Genomic DNA, 23,220 nt, shown 5'->3' with positions numbered 1-23,220 from the left:
CACATAAACTGCCCATGTACCTTTTAAGATATGGAATGCTTTGCACATTCATTTAAGTAGAGCCCATCCTCAACAACTCCCAGGAGCTGCAAGAATTGTCAACATTCAGTTGTCATTTGTGCACTTGTATTGATCTTCCCACAGAGAAAGATTATTTTTTACAAATTTGCACTCATTTGAAGAGTCAAGAAACTGTTACCTGTATGTTTGAGGGTTGCAGTTTTCAAACCAATGTATATGAAACATTTCACTCTCACAAGACCAAGAAACACATTCCACATACATTGAAAGATTTCAAGCCAGGTGTAGTTACAACCACTCAAGTTTCACAAGAATCCTGAGGAAGATGAACATACTCAAGGTAACCCTGCAGGCAGTGCATGTTCAAGTAGTGATGTGGGTGTAAATACAAACTTGTGCTGCATCGTAACTCAAGTTAGAGCATTTTGCACATATGCCAGGAACACACGTTAATGACTTCTTAGAGGAACTGCACTACTTGTTAAGTTCTGCTACATTGCCCCTCTCAATTAACATTATGGAAGGTCTATTTCATAAACATACTTCCACAAATGATAAGTCTGTGATAACAGAAGTAGCCACTGCTCTCAGCACATCTAACCCTGTGCTCAAAGCCATAGGGAAGGGTGGTCCCCTAAGCACATCTTATCTCCGGAACAAGTATTATAAAGAGAGCTTTAACCTTGAAGAGCCCATTGAGTACATACTCGATGCTAAGGAAAAAATAAGTTTTCAATATGTGCCGGTACTTGTCAGGGATTGCGGGGAAGGTAGGACTCAGACGCAGAGTTCAAAAACAAAAGGGACTTTAATTGTCAAAAGGTTTTCAAAAGCAAAAGGCCAAGGGGCAAAAAACAAAGACAGGAACCAGAAGAAGATCGTGGACGTGGACTTCCATACAATGAACAATGACGCGACAAGTGACAACAGACACACATGGCTTAAATACACAAGGGAGGTGCAGGTGATTGGACACAGGTGGGAACAATCATGACATGACAGACAATCACAGCGGGCGACAGGACAAGGCAGGAAGTGACGTGACCCAGGGAGAACAGAGGAAGGAAACTACAAAATAAAACCAGACATTAACCCAAACCGTGGCGGTACTAAAGTCTTTGCAGCAGCTCTTTGATAGGAGGGAAGTTGTGGACACCGTGGTTGAAAACCACAGAGCACAGCAGAGTAATAGGGTGATTGGTAAACAGTATACATACAAATCTGCTCAGGATGGTTCACACCTCCAAGAAAACAGTTTTGTCAGGGGGTGAGTTGAGAATTTTGTAAAGTTTATACATTGATGACTCTGCAATCCTCTGGGTACTTCTCGCAGGAAACAAGCTTTTTGGAGTCTACTGGACGTTGAGTAATTTGTCTCCAGGCTCACATTCATCACTGTTCTCTATTTACTTGACAGTTTTGTGTAAAACTGCTGATGGTTATGACCGTGTTTTACATCCTCTTCTTCACCATATGAAAACTTTGGAGCAAGAAAGAGTTTTCATTCCATTGCTTGGCAGATCTCTAAAAGGCACAATTCAGGTTGTTGCGGCAGATAACCTGGGGCTCACAGTATAGCTGGTTTCAATGACAGCTTTTCTGGTGGTTACATCTGTCGATTTTGCACAGCAATAAGAACAGATATCCAAACAAAAGAGGTAAAGTATGGTGCATTCAGTCTCAGGACAAAAGAACTCCATGACTCTCATGTGAAATCAGCTCAAGAGACTAGTGCAAGCTTTTTGGGGGTGAAAAGACATTGTGTTACCTCATTGTCTTCCATGTGCCCCGGTTCTCTTATGATACTGAACTACAGCTGGATAGGGCCAATGCTGCTTTTAACGAAACGGGAACTTTGTTGAATCCTGATACTAACCTTAAATCTAGTATTCTTGATTGCTTAACCCAAAAAAATCATCCAGCACAAAGTGTATCTCTCTGACAGAGAGTTTGAGGACGTAGCAGAAGCTCTTGTGTCAACCCATCCATGTTTGAAAGAGCCAGGTTCCGTCACTGGATTTGGCAGATGGAAGACAAGCTTGAAGTATAAATTTGGCAACTACTGAACAAAGCTCCGGCACCTTGGATGCCCAGAAGTTGCAGTAAATTCATTAACGCACAAACCTGATGGCAAATGCAGTCCTGCCTATGGTGTCAAGAAGCCAAGAAAAGCAGAGGTGAATTACTGCCCCCCCTAACCATCGGTTGAATCAGCAGAGACGCTAGAGAAGATGAGAGTGGCCCTCCTCTCACAAGTACAAAAAAGAAACAATGCGCACACAGTGGCGACGATGATGGAGAAGACCGTTGCATACAGAAGACAAGAGGTAGTCAAAGAGGCACCCATGATAGCTGCTTTAAAAACAAGGTGGCCAACAATCAATCTGCAGTAAAAGTTCTTTTCCCAGCTGGATCTTTACTCTGAAACCCTGATCCAGGTGTATGCCAAGAAAAGGTGGAGTTCAAGGGAGAAAGATTATCCCAGATATGATAACAATGGAAAAGTTAAAGAGCTATTCTACTCGTAGAGCTTTTCTATTTTGTTTACTTCCCCGTTGCTCTTATTGGTTGTCTGCACCTGTTGATAACGCCCCTTGGAAATTTAAAATGAACTGAGAGGTTCCAGAATAATATGCATTTCTGAAATTTGGCTGGTGATGCCAGCCTGTGATCGGCAGCGAACATTCAAAATTCTTGGGAGATTAATAAGAAACTTAAGGAAAGGTTTAGTGGAAATCATGGGCGCCAGCAGCTACTGGATCCCAAGTGTTCACATACTAATGCACACACGGATATTGCATGGTTAATCATTGTGATTAAAAAGCTAGTTGGTTGAGATGGTATTCTAATGTTATTTTATCTGCATACTTAGACTGACAGCGTTGACATCAGACGAGAATGTGTCCTCAAAGGTCTTTGTATCTACTTGAATGAAGATCCAGAGAAGCTGGTGAGGGAATACAACGTATGTTAATTTATCTTTACTTGCAGATGATCACAGTTGAAATATATGGGGTGTCCTCTTAGCTTTAAAAACGTGAAACTTTTTTTTACCGTAGTAATGCTAGAATAACAACTACTGATCTCATGGTAACCACTGGTAGGGCTTAGTCATTGAAGTAAACCACCATCCATCCATCCATCCATTGTCAAACCGCTTATCCTACACACAGGGTCGCGGGGGGGCTGGAGTCCATCCCAGCCAACTTCGGGCGATAAGTAAACCACCATGACTCAGTAAAATGTTATGTCAGGTAGTCATCATTTTTTTAAATTATGTGAATAAAGTTATTGATGACTGTTTAAATACAGTACAATTGTGCAATAAATAAATGGGGTGTAATGCACAGAAGTGAAAAATGATTGCCTTTGTTAATTGTTTTGTCACAGAATATTGAAAGCAGTCAAACAGCCATGGCGGAGACAGTCTTTGCAATCCATGTCATTTGAAAAGAAGGTGCTGAGCCCAGTGATGGCCCAGATGAAGTCAGAGTGATTCTGGAGGGGGTGCTGAACGATTTGGGAAATGTACCTGTATCACGCATCACAGGAGACAGGAGTAGACCCAAGCGCAGAGCGCAGTTTTAATGAACAACAGTTAGACAGGGAGTAGGCTTAGTGGTATCGAGTAGACAGGCAAGAGGTCGAAATCCAGGAGCAAGGAGATAAGCGAAGGTACAGACAGGGATCAAGCAGGAGGCAACAAGGTCAGGAACAAACAAGGAGTCTTCAACGGGAGAACAAAACAGGAGATCCAAATAACGCTCAGAATGTGATGTTTAACTACACGACACTTCGCAAAGAACACAGAGGGATAAGGGGTATATACACAGACTTGCTTGATGGGGAACCAGATACAGGTCTGAAGGGATGAGTGGGCGTGCACAACAGGCAGACACACAATGGAACAAACTAACAAAAAACAGGACAGACCAACTAGACAATAAACAGGGGGGAGTTTGGGGACCAGATTTTGAAGGCCTCAGTACTCCGGGGAAGGGGAACGCTGGATCGTGACAGTACCCTTTGGTGTGTCACTGTTGCTTGCGCTTGTGTATGATTGGTGACTGGGCGCAGCCCTGGTGAAGTCCAACCCTCACCAGAAACGCCTCCAATTTACTGTTGAGCACCTGAACACAGTTCTTATTTTGGGCCCAAGTAGGGACCCCCTCACCCTGTACTCCTTCAGCAGCTCCCACATTATCTCTCGGGGGGCCCGGACATACCATTCTCCAGGTCCACAAAACACATGTAGACTGGATGAGCATACTCTCAAGCCCCCTCCATGATTCTTGAAAGAGTTAAAGAGCTGGTCCGTCGTTCCACGACCAGGACGAAAATCGCATTGTTCCTCTTCAATCCTTGGTTCGACTATCGGTCGAACCCTCCTTTCCAGCACCTTGGAGTAGACTTTACCAGAGAGGCTGACTGGTGTGATGTAACACACTCTCTGCACTGTAACATGTAATAAGTTGACTTTACTTGAAAAATGTCAGTTAGGTTAAGTTGATAATGCTAAAAATAAATGGGTTTAGGCAACTCATGTAACTGCAGTAAACATTAGTATAGTTATCAACTATCAATTGATAGTTCAGATCAGATATCAAATAAAAATGATTAATTATGTTGACACTAAATAATCAGTTCAATTAACTTATAAATATGAGTGACGTTAACTTAAGAATGATGAACTATGTCAACAATAAATAATCAGTTCAGATAATATAAAGGTCTGAGTTAAGTTAAGTTAATATTATTGATAATGTTGACAATAAAAAGTCAGTTCAGAGAACTTAAACATCAGTGTTATATTAAGTAAGCAGTACTTATTAGAAAAAGTTAACTTTACTAGTAAGTAATCAGGGAACCGATTGCCTTAAAAATGTTAACTTAAACTACAAAATGTAAGCTGTTAAAACAAAGACAGGACAGTTATAATGGAAGAAGTTTATTTTTAAAAAGGTTTTGTCCTGTACTGTCTTTATCAAAAAACATGCTTAAAATGGATATGTTTTGGAACGCAGACAATGAACCATTTTGTAAGTCTAACAGTATGGGTAAGTGTTATAAAGTAAGGAAAACAAGGAAAAAATACAGATTTCTCTGCTTCCTTTTAGTGCTCTGGCATTTAGAAGTGTCACGGTGTGGTTCACTTCCTGTCTTATTTTGTAGTTTTCTGCCACTCGTGTCCCCGGGTAACTTCACTTCCTGCCTTGTCCTGTCATCCCTTGTGATCGTCTAATAGTTTCCACCTGTGTCCAATCACCTGCACCTCCCTTGTGTATTTAAGCCGTGTGTCTCTTGTGTCACTTGTCGCGTCATTATCTATCGTCCTGGATGTTCAGTCCTGCCTTCCCACGCACACCCCCTGACAAGAGCATTACACCACACTCGCTTAAAAAAAGTAAAGCAGCTGTTTATCATCTAAAATACTATTGAACTGTAAAACAACTGGCAATTAACCAAATAAATCATACAAAATGCCTTTCATCGTGAAAAATTGTGAACTTTTTTAAGATATCAATGGTGACTATGGTGTGTAACAAACACAACGGTCAACTGCACAGATTACCATGAAAACATTTTCCATAGTAAACAGTCCATGTGCAAAAATGTGCAACAGTTCCTCACTGCCTTAAAAGAGTTTTCAGTGACTGAAGTTTTGGTTTTAGGGATTTCGGTCCGAGTGATGGAAGCACTCTTTGAATGAACTCAAAGATGTTCTTCAGAGTCCGTGGGTACTCCAAATTCAGAGCGTAAATAAGGCTGAACAGTCCTAAGAACAATAGTAGCATTGCATTTCTATGGTAGAACGCACAACTGTTAAACCAAAATATTAAGAGAGAGACATTAGATTGGACATCTTCTGTTGTGGAATTAAATCATTTTTAACTTACAAAGCATGTCTTGAAGAACTCTACTGTCCGCTTGCCCGTAACATCTGTACTCCAAAAATAATTTCAAACACAAAGTTTTCAAGGACAATGAATTGACAGCTTTGCATTCACAATGTGGTAGCATTACTTTGGTTACTACATAAAAGTAATTACTTTGCTTAAGAAACTTACTGGAGTGATTTGTTGCAGATATTCCATGACATTCTTGCCAACCCTCCCTCCCCTGGACTTGAAACACTCAATGAACTGAGGGGTGTATTTATTGAGTTCTTTGAAGAACTCTGCTTGCAGGTTTTTGCTTGCTAAGCAACAGAACTCTGAATCTGAAGGAACGAGTAGGACAAATGAAGATTTAATCATTGAGAAAAAAATTACAAGATCCTATCCGTCAAAATGGGCAGAAAACTAGTGTTGCAATGGCTTCCAGATTGAATCTAAATTACAGCATTTGCTGTATCAAAATTTGCATTCAGTGAACAATGTTGATTTACCTAACCCTAACCCATTGGGTAGAAAGTTGACCTCAAACCTCCTTCGGTCTTTTGACACTTCTTTGAGATGCTTGGCCTGTTCTTTTTCCACCATTTACAGACACATCAGTACACCCAGCTCGGCGCAGTTTGGTCCGGTAGTTGCCCATTTGAAACTTAAGGCTATTTTTCCAACCGTTACATCCATTGGAGGAGCTTGGTTCAGTGAGGCATGGGTGTTTTTGAATGAGTGTAGTTGCGACATCATTGAATTCTTCATCTCTGGGATATGCTTTGAAGCTGTAAATTGTTTCGGCCAATTTTTCAAGAATCCCCTCAAAGCGTATTGTCCACATATCTCTGAGCGACACATTGTCAACTGCAAATAATGTTCAATGAAGTGATGCTTGGGGCGCAATTTGAACATTGAGTTTCCCATGTTTGATCATTTTCTGGAACCAATCATGAGTGGGAAAAGTCTTGCAAGAGCCCAGTTTCCATGGCCGTTACCACCAATGGTACCTTTTGAGGCATATGTGGCTGGGAAGACCTCAGGCTGATCAGTTCTGTCTGTGAATTTGTATTGTATTTAAGGACTCAAGGGAGATGTACTTCTTGGAGATCAAATTGTCAATGCACAAGGACATCTCAATGGGGATTATACCCTCCAAGAGGTCATGCATTATGTCTGGTGGAAAACCAGTGACCGTGTGGAATGTTCCAACTTCTCTGTTAAAACACAAGGACGTTTTACACCATACTCTTTCACCAAACTCGGATCCTCTAAAACTCGTGATTCTGTTTGGTTCTGCGTAAAAATGCTCCTGACTGGACCTCTTTCTGCTGAATGTTATTGTTCTTTGCCATGCAGAATCGACAACCACTGTGAAACTCTCCTGGAAGCCAGCCAGAGAATGAGCACGGAGGTTATCAGCGGACACATAGAGCACAGTTTCTTTCACACACTCGCCTAACTGATCAACCTAGACTCCATGTTTTTCAAGAGTCTCAAGATCTTGAAGAAGTGGGTGATGGACATCTGCGTAGCCATACTGTTTGACTGCACTCGCTTTGCATAATATTGCTGAATAGAGTGAAGACAGGAGCGATGTTTTGAAGAAAGATTGGCAAGAACCCAATAAACACCACACAGTTTGTTTCTTTTTTGAAGGGCCCAGGGGATTTGCAATCTCAAAATCATCAATGTAAAGACCTAAGACAACCCTTAGGGTCTCAGTCTTAAAAAAAATGTTTCATTGATAGAGAGTGCCATCTCTATACGTATTAAATCCATCACCGCTGTCATTCATCGTGTGTCAGAAGCTTTTCTAGAACGTCAGCCCTGTTTAACAGTTTTTGTAGCATTTTCAAAATTGGCACATTCAACTGGCATGACCATTGAAAATTCTTTCTGAAAATTTGATTTTCTTTTACTGGCCGACGGTTGTTGTTAAATTATTCCTCGTTCAGCTGAACCTAACATGACATTTCATCTTCATGTAATGACAAACGTGACCCGTAATGCAGGGCACGAGCGACAGCCATGGTTATTAATAACAGTTGCCGTCCTGTTTGAAATTAATGTTAAGTAAATGCTTCGGTTACACAAATAATAACGCTAAGTGAAACGTGACGTTGCGTGTTAAGTGTACTGCAGGTAACGTTAAAATGCATACAGGCTTATTATCTTGTTTCCTGATGAGGTTGCATCTTCGACAACCATGTTTTACCGCACCGTTGACTGTTGATTGTGAGCCAACAATAAAAAAACATGCTTAACGTTACCGAATTCAAGAGTGCTACCGAAAGAATGACAACATTACCATAGCACCTGAAAATAGGTTTACACTTATTCTAGAGTGGTTCCACACGTGCACTTGACGATCAAGCTAGCTTAAATATTAGCTACAAGTTAGCTTAACTGTTAGCTTTATGTCTTTTGATTTTAAAAGCTAACCTCCAACCACTAACTTAGCTTAACTAACAGATAAGGCATAAGGCTAAAGGGACGACTACGTGACTAAATAGCCAGTGAACGGTAACATTTGATTATGTAACGTTACGTGAACTTCGCTGAAACTTTCCGTCTGGACCGAGCAGCTCTTTCTTCCTGCTTGCCGCTAGCATTTGCCACGCCGCCTAAAAGGAAATAACGTCTTCGGTGGTCAAGTGCGCATGCGTATTAGAGCCGGGTGCACCCAAGTTTCTTCGGGCTTTGGGGAAATTTCCTCCTCACTCACTCTCTTTAGTAAGGTTTACTTGAGATGATAAGTTTCAGAACTTGAATCCGCAGAAAGTGTACTTTACTTTACTTAAGTTTTCTTCAGTATGGTTAACAATTTAAGCAAAAATGAGTTAAGGGCACTCATTTTTTTAAGTAAGGTCAACATTTACATTTTACAGTGTGGTCCCCCTTTTGGAAGAGAGGTACCACCACCCCAGCCTGCCACTCTGTTGCCGCTGTCCCAGACGTCCATGCAATGTTGAAGAGGCGTGACAGCCCCCCAACAGCCATTGCTTTAAGCATCTCAGGACTGATCAATCCCCGGGCTTTGCCACAGTGGAGTTGACCAAAAGTTACCACGTACACTGAAAAAAATGTGGAGTATTATTTACTTAATAAAACATAGGAAAGTTTTTGCAGTTAGAAAGTGAAGTAAATTCTACAAGGACGAGTTGTGACCTCCACCAGGTAAATTGACCAAAAGTTGCCATGATCCCACATAAGAGAGCTGTGAGAAAAAGGGAAAGGGAGCTGAAAGGACGATGGACATAGTCGACGGAAAAACCTCTGCATGGAGATGGACAAACACGGAGCCCCGGCCAGATCCGTCCCTCTTTCCTACAGTTTGGATCTCTGGAGGGCGCAAATTACATTCCAGTTTGACACCAAAGCCGCTGAGGTTGACGTTATGCACTGACACACACAGGGTCACGCACACTCACGCACGCTACACAAATCACACTAATTTCAGTCTGCAGCAGACAAATTGGATTAGACCAGAGAGAGAGGGAAGGAGAGTGCAGGCTGCTCAGCCAAATCTGCATCGTTAATGCACAGAATCATGTTTCCTGTTAACACATCACAGGTGACTGACTAACTAAGGAGATGAACAGCATGACTTTAATACCAGCACTATGGCTTCATTTGACAGACTCTCTTTTGTGGTTGTAGATGCAGGATTGCTTTTTCTGTACGATACCTAAAAGCTCCTGTGTGTGTGATGTGATCATGTGACGGCTTGCTAGTCAAGCAAATCATTTTTGAACCCTACGTATCTAGTAGCTTTGGAATGCCAGAAAAACAACACGTCCTGACTAAACGATGGAACAGGTTTGTTTGCCGATGGCTCCTAACTGTGCAGCAGTACTTATTCCTATCTCAATGTTGACAACAACACACCTACAATTCACGACTGTCCAGTGAATTACGAAGATTTTTAGCAGAAAAAAAGACATTAGCTACATAAGCGATCTGCAGGACAGAAAAGAGTCCGCATTGTTTTCAGTGAGTTAACACAGCCATAAGACATTTTACAGGTTGTTTTACAATTCAAAATTTGTCAATTTTGACGTATCTTGTGGTGGCTAAATCCAACTGCTATTACAATGGTTGTGATGTTATAGTTTCAGTATTTGTCTTATTGTCCAGTGTATGTACACTCTAAAAAAATGAAACATTCGGACAACTCAAAAACACGTGTTAACGTTTTCCACTAGACTTTTTAAGTTAAGCCAACTGCTGGAAGAATTACATTCATTCAAAGCAATGTTTTAAGTATGGTGAAGTATCTTTTTGGCCACAATAAAACACATTTCTAAGTAACATGAACTTAATATTGTCAACATGAATTCAAGTATTTAAGTTAATCCAACAAGATTTTTAAGTATGGTGAAGTAGCTTTTTGGCCACAATAAAACACATTTCTAAGTAATATGAACATATTGTTAACATGAATGCAAGTATTGCAACCGGACAGCAGCTAAGGGACGCTTTCCTGGTGCTCAAAAAGAACAGAAATTCAGACAGTATTATTCAAATGAATTAGCGCCATTTATTCAAATTACAGTAACTGTAATAAACAGTAGCACAATTCGTAAAAGTGCAAAAACTGACATTTGTAGCCTACATTCTCCTGAGACAGGAGGTCTGTTGGTACAGACAACTTGGATAGTCGGCTGTTGAAGTTATCAGCTGGACATATTTCTAAACCAATCTGTCACATTTTTAACAGATGTCTGATTAGTGGTGTGTGTCCAAAACTTTGGAAGGAGGGCAAGATAATCCCTTTACCCAAAGATACAAAATCAACTTTATGTGGCCCAAATAGTAGGCCTATTAGCATTCTGCCTATTCTAAGTAAATTACTGGAAAAGATTGTATTTGAGCAAGTACAAGATTACTTTTCTAACAACAATTTGACTACGATGTTTCAGCATGCTTATAGGAATGGTCATTCCACCTGCACTGCAATGACGCAAATGTCGGATAGCTGGCTAACAGCAATTGATAACTCAATGCTAGTGGGTACAGTATTACTAGACTTCAGTGCTGCCTTCGATGTGATTGACCATGACATTTTGATTTCCAAACTCATTAGTTATGGTTTTACTTTATCAGTAATCAGGTGGTTTAAGAGCTATTTGTCGGAGAGGTCGCAAAGAGTTTATTTTAATGGTGTATTATCTTGTAGCAAGTCCCTGGATTGTGGTGTTCCTCAAGGAAGTTGCCTCGGACCTTTGTTATTTTCGATTTTTACGAATAATATGCCGTATATACTCAGTAAGGCTACATTAACTATGTTTGCTGATGATTCCACTCTTTATTATGTAGCCCCCACATGTTCAGAGCTTAATCAGGTTCTGTCTTGCGAGATAAGCAAATTGTATAACTGGATCAAAACAAATAAACTTGTTCTAAATATTTCAAAAACTATGAGTGTAATATTTGGTTCTAAGCATAGACTATCTGATAATCCGAAAATTAGTATACAAGTAAATGGTCAAAATATACAGCAGGTAAAAAAGGTGAAGCTTCTTGGACTTTGGCTGGATTCCACATTGTCATGGTCTGATCACATCAACAAAGTGGTTGCTAAAATGGGTAGAGCTGTAGCAGTAACGCGTAAATGTGCACAATTTCTAAATTCACGGTTGTTCAGTCGTGTTGTTTGTACATTGGCTTTGTGTCATCTGGATTACTGTTCTGTTGTATGGTGTGCTGCAGCAAGCAGTCATTTAAAAAAGTGGCTCAAAATAAGGCTGCAAGACTGGTTCTTGGTTGTTCTTTGCGAACTAGTGTTGCAGAGATGCATGACCGTCTTGCTTGGCTGGTGGTCAAGCATAGACTATCTGCTAATATGTTAGTATATTTTCATAAAATCATTAACACCCGGATTCCTAAATTTCTTTATGACAATATAATTTACTATTCAGATATGCATTCACATTACACAAGAGGGGCAAATAGTCATCAGATTTCTTTACCCCTACCTAAATCTGACTCTATGAAGAGGACCGTGTTTTATAGGTCAATTGTGCTTTGGAACTATCTTCCAGTTGGGGTTCGTGAAATCAAGGGAAAAACTGGTTTTAAAAAAAGATTAAGACTGCATTTGTTTTTAACATCACAACATCGTCTGGAATAGTTGAGCGAGGTTGTATCATGTGTCCTGGTGTTTTGCATTATTTTGTATTACTTTAATCAGTACTTTCAGAATTGTTACTTGTTCTTGTCTTTTGTGTGTATTTATATATGATATATGTGAGTAATTGTGATTGTGATTACTGTTCTTTTATGTGTTATTATTTAATTTTTTTGGACCCCAGGAAGACTAGCTGTCGCCTCAGCGTCCGCTAATGGGGATCCTTTTAAATAAACAAATAAACAAACACAAAATAACATGCACTCAGAAATTTATGAGGAGGAACAGTGTTATAAAGTGAAGTGAAACCCAGTGCATTAATCACCATTAGATGGCTGTACATTAAAGGCACTAATTTCAACATCAAATGAGCAAAGCGTCTTTCAATCAACTTTGGCAGTACTCTCACATCATCATCCTTATTCTCAATATATGACTGTTCACCCTCCTGATTAATGCCAGGAAAAGAAGGCACTGCATATAAAGTTCAAAATACACCTATACCCCCAGAGCAAAGGTCATGGGAGAAATTAACCATAGCTCAAAATCCTTAAAACTGTGCAAACATTTGTAGGCTACATTCTCCTGAGACACAAAATAAAATGCACTCAGAAATTTATGATGAGAAACAGTGTTATAAAATTAAGTAAAACATGAAGCATGAATCACCATCCTTTGACATGAACAAATGAAAATTATTTAAAACAAAGGATAACAGATGGCTGTATACTAAAGACACAAATTTCAACATCAAATGATTTTCTATCAATCAACTTTGGCAGTACTCGCATCATCTCTTGTCTCATCAATATCAGACTACTCACCCTCCTGATTAACTCCAGCAAAAACACTGCATATCAAGTTCAAAATAACACCAACACCCTCAGAGAACAGAGGCCATCCTTTTCAATTCTGATTACACTGATTTGGTTTTCACTCAGTACTGTAGGTATTAATATTATCTCAGAAAAAAAGAACAAGCGAGTTGTGCGTGTGATGTGAGCCTCTCCCTCACACATGGTCGATCAAGTCTACTCTAGAAAATACCGTACTTGAGATTTGTTACTTTAGAGCTGGCTTTTTGTCCATCGAGCTCAAGACATAGCTTCAGATATACCTCAAAAGGTAAATTTCAAGTGCTTGGGATAGCTAAGGTTAAGGGCATAAATTACTCCCATCAGCAAAGCACAGGATCTGGCGACATCAATCCCCTGCAGGATCTTGGTTCCCTCGACTACGATGGTTGCACGTTGTTACATGCCAGACGGGGACGGTCTGCATGTGTTCTTGTCGTTCTCCCTCCTGCTCATTGGTTTCTCTCCCCCAGTGATTATGCTGATTGGCCAACTCCAAACACAGGTGGAAAGCAATCAGCAGTTCCGGTGGCAGTCCATAAAGGAAGACTCCTGAGAAGTGAAGTGGGTGTGTTCTGTGCTGCGGGCTGGTGGCCAGTCTTCCTGTACATGAGCTTTAGCTGGCTGCTGGCAAAACTGGAGTTTGGTAAGGTGGAGGTTGAGGACCTTAGTAAGTTGGGGTACCCTGTACATTCTTGCACGTAGGTATACCTTTGTATAGACACACTAGGTGTAGTGGTTGTTGCCTCCTGTGTAACGTTTTCCTTTAGTCCTTTTTAGAGAAGCAGGTAAGGTATTTTGTTTGACTTGTTTTGGATGAAGAGCCAGTGGTGAGCTAGGCCTCGTTTTGTTATATTCATTTCATTTGTTTGGCACAACCTGTAGGTCCCATCTTCCACCATCTCCCTCCCTCTTGTTGGGAGCCATCTTTTTGTGTAAGAATAAAAACTAGAAAGACACCTTTTACCCTGACTCTGTCACCTTTCTTTGATTGTTGTTTTACTGTCCTGGAGTCTACAAAAGGGCCGTAACACACGTCCATCACCAATGATGGCAATCTTCATCACTTGCGTTGCAAGGTCTACGTCGAGCTCCTCCACATCCTTGTTAAGGAAATTAAAAGGTGTTAGGATGCGTAAAATACATAGCTCAAGCTCTTCAGAGTGATGTGCATTAGGGAATGCAGGGTGACCACGTACTTCAACGCATAGCGGAGGCTGGTGTATTGAAACAGCCATATCTCCAAGCGGGAAGGCTACAGAGACATGCAGTTCAAACAAAATGAAAAATTAAAAGCGTACTCAATTACTTACGTTGTAATGTTTGCAGCGGCTTCGGTCTGCTCCGCCCTCTTACTGTCAAAAAGAACAACAGCGAGCGCGTAGAAAACACCTTCGAGTGTGAGCAGAGATTCACCTCGCGAGCAAGGAAGTTCACGTTCCGCGAGCGAGCAAATATCTCGCGCGAGACGGACTTTTGCTCGCGGATGTTTGATTTACGCGTGCACATCAACCTGATTTGCGCTCCCTAATCTTGACAGTTATTTGCCGTCATATCTACCAGTCGATCTCGACGTGACGTCACACATGTTACCGCAGGAGAGAACCGAAACTAATAATGCTAATTAGCCCCCGTCAGCCCATCCCGCCTCCGCTAGCACCCCTGAAAAGGTGTGGACACCCCTGTTTTAAAAATGGTCTGTACCACAGTAACCATAACAAGAGTCCCATTATTACTGCATCGCGGAAATGGCGGCTCCATGTCCGTTGCAACCGGACTGCGGTGCACACAAACGCAGTGGCGAGCTGACCAGAGCGTCTCGCCTGCTATCCGGAGAGATAGAATGTTGCATCTTTGTCTTAAAGTAGGCTATCAGCAACAAAATCTTGCACCAATGCAAATATGTGTAATTAAGCATAAAATGACTTACCATTCACCACAACGCTTCGATGAACCTTCAATATGCTCGCTCACGTTAGATTGGTCCCTTTGAGCAGAAGCGGGAAACTGTGGGCTGTTTTCACGTCATCAAGTTCAAATTAAATTATGTTTTGATTAACTGATAATTTTAAATTCATAACTCATAATCAAGTCATGATTGTATATTGAATCAATAGGAGCTCAATAAAATGACAATTATAAGTAAAAACTCTAATTGTATTTCTGAACTTTATTTTTTAATTCACAACAATATTTATATATATATTTAAGTAATGACTAAAGGTCCCCTGAATTAATTTTTACAGTGTACCAGCTACCATCACCAATCCCCTGTTTGTCCAACATCTCAAATAAAGGGTTCTGATTCTGGTGGTGTAGCGTTGTTCGTAGATTAACGGTTTTAACTTTCAGGCTTCAAAAACCATCCAACGGTTTGTTTATTTGTATCATCTTGCTGAATAGAAAGTGAAAAGGTCAGAAGCTTTTGTTTGGCAGACAGATTCCTTTTGGCAATAATCAAAAAAAAAGAGAGGGGGCAGCCATTTTCTTATGGTTGGTCCAATACGCACAAATGTATTATAGGATGGATTACAAATGTTATTATTTATCTGTTGATTTTAGGAGCGTCATTAAATTGTCAATTGCAATATAATCTGTGGAGTTTGGTCAATAGGAAAAGGTATCATATGTCAGGCATTTGGTATTGTAAAACTAGTCCTAAAATCAATGTAGCCTGACAGCAACTGGACGCATGCGATTCAACCTATTTTCAGAATGAAGTTTCTCTCAAGAAACAATGAAATAATTTATATTTGTCTGTTTTTTAGAAATCATTATATCAAGAAAGTTTGCTTGTGTAAAATAAACATTAATTAGCCACCCAGGTTCAATGGACCTGTTGTGTTTTAGTGATGTCAGAAAATGTATTGATAATAACAAAGCTACATTTCATACAGATTTTTCTTTCTGTTGTTTTCATTTGGTTTCTAAATATTCTTAGTACCGTGGATTAAATACAGATATTAATATAATGATTGGCTACTTCAATAGCGCATGTTAGATATTGTTGTGATGTTCCAAACCTTGGCATGAGGAACTAACCAGACCTCGTTAATTATCATTTTTTATCAGTGGTCCAGCCTGTTTATTCTGCTCTCCATGTGAGGGTGAATCATCTTACATTCTTTGTCAAATGGCACTATGTTCAGCGGGAAAGAGAAAATATTGCAATGTCAGCTCTTTCCAATATCATGCAGCCTAAAGTGGACACATCGCCCGGCACTGGTTCTCTCACGCCACCCTGCAAACCGCCCAGTGTTCTTCTCTACCTGCTGAGGACGCTACTTTCGATGGCTCCCAGATGGAAGAAAAGCAAAGCACTTTTACGAGCTCTTCTTGTTAAAGTTGACGGCAGTGGAAAGGACCTCAACTGTGGCCGACTGCAAGCCCCTCGACCTTCTACTGTCTGCACATCCCTCCCACATCACATGTGATGATGCACGGGTCTCGACTAAAACCTCGGCGACCATTCTGCGGCTCATTTAGTTTTCTTATAATCACACCCACGCCTTTTTAATTATTTAGAATGAATGAAAAGGTGAAGGAGACTGATGAAGCTGAGGAAGAGGATGGGGATGGAATGTGGGTAGAGCAGGCGAAAGCAATGTTGTAGAGAGAACGCCCAAGATGAGAATAGAAGCAAAAGCTCAACAGAAGGTTATTATTATCTTCTATCAATATTTTTGTTGGGGTTGTTCATTAATCAACTGATTGATCATTCAAATGTGTACCCCTAAACCTCAGAATAATCCAGTTTCCTTATATATCTACATGTTAAATTCCAACATACGTTCATGCACCTTTATTAATAATCCACTGACTGTCATTCACCCATTGTTCTCCTGAACATGAAGCTTTATAAGCGTTTTGAAAATTGGTATCAATATGAGTCATGTTGTGATCTGTGCATCTATTTCCTATAGAACTGGACAGTGCTTTTCCTCTACAAGGGCTGTCAGGCAGTACAACTGGGTTATTAATAAGCATATTGCATGCTGCAAATGCTACAGGAATTAATATTCATGCGTCGTCTTGCCTTACAGGAACAGTAAATCCAGACACTATTGTTTCCTGGTTACAGCAGAGTCAGCGATCCTGCATCCAGCCAAGGTGCAAAGCTATTTCCCACGGCCTGAGCTGCAGTAGAGAGCAGCTCCACTCAGCACTATAAGGATCATTACTGCTGGACGGCACCAGAGAAAAAGCATCAGCTGCAGCCGGAAAAAGACGGTACAACTCCAACCTCCGTGACTCCGTTGCTCTCAGAGTGCAAATGAATGTGACAATCGCACAAGTCACAGCATCTAGAATGCACGGATATACAAGCACTGAATGTGGTGTATTTGGCTGCAGTGATTTGTCCTACTGGCGTTGGGGAGATCTGAGTGAGTGAGACTTTCTCTGCTAACATATTGAGTTAAGGGACGATTCATAATTTTCTTCTGTCCTTCCAGACACGACACACAGGTTTGTAGGCCATCATCAATGATGTCAGGATGGAAATGAGCAAAGGGCTCGGTTAACGGAGAAGAGAGGGTGATGCTTTCCTGGGACCTCAGACCTACACCGCCGTCGGGTGCCAGTAGCCAGAACACATGCGTGCCTATCACGGCGGGTCGGTGTGAGCAACTGTGTCTGCACTACGTCTTCCCATGGAGCAGAAAAGGGGGGTTGAGGTTCTGTAAAGAGCATTGACACGATGAGGAGTCAATGTCGTTACAGCACAGAAAAAGATTTAAATGTATCACTGAGGTGATGTTCATTCAATCTGCACTTTCACACAGACCTTAAACAAGGTGAACGATGGAGTAGCACACTGCTCCCACACAGACGGCTTAACAATGCAACGTAAATCACTTTGGATAAAAGGGACACGTAATATAAAGTCCATCTTGGAAACACTGTCTGATATGATGTTTGGGTTTCACCAACTAGCTGACAAGTCGTGCAGTCGACTACTACTGATAATGTTAACTTGTGTTCTCTCCATTCAGTTAGTAGTGGAGGCCCATGGTGATTAGCAGCTTAGCGCTGGAAGCAAAAGATGAAGCAACTGTTCATTCTAACAGATAATAAATGCCTGTAACTGTGACACGCGTTCAGTCAAAGGAGGTTTTATACAAACCTCTATTTCCCTAAACGAACATTAACCAACGAGATTGGAGGACATTTCAATGTTACATTACAGGTCATTTAGCAGACGCTTTTATCCAAAGCCATAGGTGTCTTGCTCAGGGACACTTCAACATGGAACATGGGGCAGGTCCGAGCTAGCCAAGAGTCGAACCTGGAATCTCGTGATTCGTACTCGGACGCGTTATCCATTGCGCCACTAGCCCTGTATATGTTCAGTTCTCATGGATGTCTCATGGATCAGCACCTCGCTTTCATGCCATTGTCACATTTATATTAACCAACACAAAAATACACACAATTAAATAATTATGAAAACTAAACGTGGTGTAAAATCCATTGTTCCTGGTAATTACACCAGAATTTAAGCGACAGAAATACTATATGGTGTTAGAATGTTAAATGGCAGTATTTTTAGCTTTCTAGACCAACTGATGTGTCCATTTGTCAGACTGGAGCAGCATATTTGATGGGAGCAAAAGTCCAGAGACGTGCTCTGGGGATCAGGTTGACTGGGGGTCTCGAAGTTGCCCGTAGGTGTATGAATGTGAGTGTGAATGGTTGTATGTCTCTGTGTAGCCCTGTGATTGACCCCCCCCAAAAAGCCCAAAAGCTCCCTGTTCAATGTGAACAATTGAAGAAAATCATTGTTTATTTAGCTCGACCCTTCGGCTAATTAAAATCTCACACACAAACACACTTCTTATCAGCTGATTTCTGGTTTCTGAAAGGGTGAACGTGTGAACGCATTTTGGCCCTGAACACGTACCAGTGTGACCCAAACGGCTTACGGAGAGTCACATCACCCACGTTGTCCAGCTTATAGACACCCTGATGGGAATGTATACACACATGTTGCCTTATAGCATCATGCTCATCTGACAGCTACAATGAAATGCAGGCGTCATCCTTTACTGTGACTTCCTCGCTGCCTCCTCCACTCGCACCAAGGGTGAGCAGGATGACACGGGGGGGAGAGGACGTGCAAACGGAGAAACGCGCATGGCGTCTTGGTCTTTGCCAGCTGGTGGGGTTTCCTCAGTTGTCATGGAGATGGCTGGATTTGTGATGAACTCTAGTCACATGATCACAGGTGGTTGTATATGTGGGGATTGTCATCATCACCACTGATGTTCTACTAACTGTAGATTCGGATGCATTTCTTTAGGCGTGTCATCGTGATGATGATAAACTTTTCATTCCTCCCTTCAGTAAACACGACCCGCCGACATTCCCACATTTTACTCTCGTTGTCCACATGGTGCAGCTAACGGTAAAGCCCCTTCCTGGGCCACGTGCCCACTAACTGCGTCTGTGTGTTATCATTATTAATGGTACAACATTGTGTTGTGGGAAATAAACCCCACTCATTGGTCTGAGGAGTACAGTGGAACTATGTAAGACATTTGCAAACAGTAAAAAAAATACAAATTGAAAAGCCACCGTGATAAAGTTCTTGGACGGAAACAATGAACAACACATAAATTGGTCAACGGCGTGGGAGCAACCTGTCAATCACTGCTCCCCGACCACCGGGCCGCGGACCGGTATCGGCCACACAGAGAGAATAACAATTTTTTAGTTTTATTATTATGAAAAATGACCAGATTCTCTCCCAATTAAAGGCGCTCGTGCCTCTTGACACATTTCCCAAAGCGCCACTCAGGCACGTTTACGATTGTCCACTCGCTCACACGGCCGTTTCTACCGGTTACCTGAAGCATTCATAGAACTTAAAACAATATGGCCTTTTTATCTGATTGGGTTTCAGTCTCAAATTCTGCAGAAGCAGGGGGTTCAGTTGGGTCAGGTATGGTGGCATTTGGGACACTACAACAATTTAATTTAACTTAACAGACGTATAACTGATATCTATCATTTCTACGGCAGATCACATTCTGCTATTTCTTTTTGACCTAATTTACATCCATAATAACGTTCTTCTCATGGATCATGGATGACTTATGAATTAAATACAAGTTAGGAGTTACCCTCTGCCTACCGTTGTACAGACTCTGGTGGTGGGGGGCCATCTCCTCTCCCGGCGTCCTCCTCTGACCCCCGTCCCTGCCGGGGGAGCTGCTGCCATACCTTCCCTTGCCGTGCTGAAAGTGGTGGTGGCGTATAGACTCTGGACTACCCACAATCACCTGCGCTTTCCTCAGCTGCTCGGGGGTCCCCATCACTGCCATCTTGGCCTCGGGACCCCCGCAGCCCACCCCCGCCATGTTGACCAAGCGGTGTCTCTGACTCTCCGGGCTGGACTTCCCGAAGCCCGCGGCCGCCTGCCCCGACAGCAGGAGTTGTTTGTGGGATAGCCGGTGGGAGCTGCAGGGTTTGGAGGCGTTGGTGCACGGTAGCCTCGTTGGCGACTTTCTGTGTTTCTCCGGGCTGCAGCCCAGAGGGCCACGAGGGTCCATGTTGGTGAGGGAGCCCCCGCGGGGGCGGCAGGACTGGGGGAAGGTGTTGTACTCTGGGGTGGAGCTGTGCCTCCTGCCCGTGGATTCGCACGTGTCTCCCGGTTTGTGGTTGTGCTCTGACGGGACGCGCCTCGATCCAGGGCTGGCTGAGAGACCCAGATGGGAGGGTTTAAGATGGGGGTTGTCCGGACTATCCGTGCTCCCCCCGCTGGAGGTGCTGCTCCCATCGCCCACGTCCCGCAGCAACCCAGGCGCCGGTAAAGTCCCCCCCAGCTGAGACAGGCTGCTCTGACTGTCAATGGAGCTTCTACGTCCGGGGCCTCCGGGGACGGCGTGTCCTCCGACGGCGGCCCGCTCCTCGTCCAGCATGAGGCACACTTCTTTGAGCTCCAGGTTTTCACGGACAACCTCTACCTGCCGCTGCTCCAGCTCCTTCAGCTTCTGCAGGTAGATGGACACCTCCTTCCTCATCAGGCCGGCGCTGTAGCGGCCCAGGCGCTGCCACTCCCGCGACACCCGCTTCCCTTTCTGCCGGTCGTCGTCCAGGAAGCAGCACAGGTCCCGCAGCTCCTGGTTGTCCTCCTGCAGTTTCTGGTTCACGTCCTGGTTTATACGGCACACACACACAGCACTGTGAGGTTCCATGCACACTCTCGTTGGGTTTGATGATGTGATGAGTGAGACTAGCGGGCATCAGTTCTGTTTGTGCTTCTCAGCTGAAACCACAAAGTCCATCGACATTAATCTGTAACCGTTGTGATGATTGTTTGGAGTTTGTGTCTTCTCTGGTTCGGACTTCTCCCATTTGGCTGCTTTATCGCCCCTTTTTACTTGCTGACATTCTATAGGCCAGACCACGGATAGAGGAAATGCCACATTAACCAGGATATATCAGGACTTTGTATTAGTCTGCCAATTCAAACTGGAATAACTATCCCAACTTCAAAGATCTGCTTTTATCCGACCAAGTGAGAAATAAAATTCTTTATTATTGAATTTCTTTATTGAAAAGCTAGCAGGTGATACATTTTGTGACGTGAATGAGATGATCACTGGTTTCTTGACATTGGGGTATTATTCTAAACACAAAGTCCAACCGGTGGCTACACACCAGCAAAGTTATCTACTATTCTTATATGTTCAGTAACACAAATGACATTTTGCATGTAGTGAATATATAAGAAATGATCTCAAGCATCCACGTGTCCATCCTTCCACACACGTCTGTAGTCTGTAAGCAACAGGTTTGATGATATTATAACCTTTATTATTCAGTGACTATTTTGCACTACATGTGCACACACGTCATCTCACCTTTAAGCTCCGGATCTCGTTCAGGTGCTGCTGGAGTCTCCGGTTCACCTCCCGCATCCGATCTCCGTGGTCCATGATGGCGCTCCTCTTCCCCGCCTCCGCCCTCCGCAGCCAGCGCACCAGCTCCTCTTTGCCCCGCGTCAGCAGCTCCTCGTCGCTCATGTTGGAACTGTCCTCCGCCGGGTTCTCCATCCTTTCAACCACACCAGGAAGTACTGGATCAAGAGAATCCCGATCCAAAACGCTGCTTGGGTCCCGTCCCCTCCACCCACCCTTCCTACGCCCGTGGAATCACATCGCTCTCCCCCACGCCCATGCTGCGGCTCCCGGTGCTCCTGCTGCTATTTCCCCGCAGTCACCGCGGCCCTCCGACGGCTCGGGGCGGCGCTCTCTGCAGGTGCATGCCGGCCGCTCCGTGCGCACTACCGGCGCTGTGCGAGCGGCGGGGACGCGGACGGGAGGAGGAGGAGGAGAACGGGGGGGGCTGCAGGATCAGGTTGCAGGTGCATGGCCGGGGAGACGAGGTGCGTTACTGTGGAGAAGGGACTCCCCTCCTCCCCCCCCCCCCCGCTGCGTCCCTCGGTCTCTCTGACGCATCGTTGTCAAGTTGCGCCATCTGCTGCGGATGGAGGAGAAGATGCATGTGGTGGATCGTTCCACAGAGCACGTGTTCTGTATGATTTAGTTTAACACACCCTGCGTTCCTGTCCTCTTAAGCCCCTGTGACAGGAATCTCAGAAGAAACCAGAAAACATCTTTAAGATCTGTAGAAAAAAACTTACACACTCGCTGCAAAACAACCCTACAAGAATAGCGTGATGATATAATTACAGTCTGCTCACATTTGGTGACACCAGCACAAAGGATTTAACCTGAAACAATGTCGGCAGTCGGCCAGTTCTGTCTGCAGTGAGTCTATATTCTGCACTGTTCTCAATGGGAGGTAAAGTTAAAGACATTCAGGTCGGCGGATTATCCAACACTTCCCTCACCTTTACTGTCTTTGTGCGTCGTTCACGCCATCGAAAAAAAAGGAATCAAAGTCTTTGTTTTAGCACAGATGCAGTTTGACAAAAACCAAAAGCACAGAAATCATCAGGAAAACCGAATGAGGTCAAATGAAATAACAGATTTCTTCTACTGCTGTGCAAAACTCTACACACAAGTAAACATGACACAACACTGGTAAATATACCGTTCACATCTGTGTCAAATTCAAACTCTACTATTAAAACCTAACATTCCTTTGTCAAAATGTAACTGATGACAAAATGACACATACATGCATCATATGACACATACATGCATCATATGAATACACTTTCAGATCAGCAGCAACACACTAGTCTACTTTATATAAAAAACTGCAGTCATTTGTTTTCAATGTTTTTATTCAATTCCACAGAGGGCAACAACCAAAACATGAAATACTCAATTCAAAATCATTACATTAGTACATTGTGCTA

The 23,220-nt window shown here is 42.8% G+C and overlaps 1 protein-coding gene across 2 annotated transcripts in view; it reads right to left on the bottom strand.

Moving 5' to 3' along the window:
• Nucleotides 1-22,299, bottom strand: part of LOC120820902 (uncharacterized) — a 49,710-nt gene extending 27,411 nt beyond the window's left edge. The window contains exons 1-2 of one of the 2 annotated variants that reach the window (XR_013467927.1): nt 21,755-22,299; nt 20,012-21,043 (exon numbers count right to left, since the gene is read on the bottom strand). Coding sequence is in view for 1 of the 2 variants with exons in the window: in XM_040179136.2 (XP_040035070.2) it covers nt 20,023-21,043; nt 21,755-21,946 (1,213 nt within the window). In the remaining variant the exon portion in view is untranslated. The remainder of the gene's footprint in view (nt 1-20,011; nt 21,044-21,754) is intronic. The other variant, XM_040179136.2, reaches the window with a different exon arrangement.
• Between the last annotated feature and the right edge of the window lie 921 nt (nt 22,300-23,220).

This window comes from Gasterosteus aculeatus, chromosome 6 (assembly GCF_964276395.1).
Source record: "Gasterosteus aculeatus chromosome 6, fGasAcu3.hap1.1, whole genome shotgun sequence".
NCBI classification, from domain to species: domain Eukaryota; kingdom Metazoa; phylum Chordata; class Actinopteri; order Perciformes; family Gasterosteidae; genus Gasterosteus; species Gasterosteus aculeatus.
Note: the sequence above shows the minus strand (reverse complement) of the source record. Positions and strands in the feature narration are given on the sequence as shown.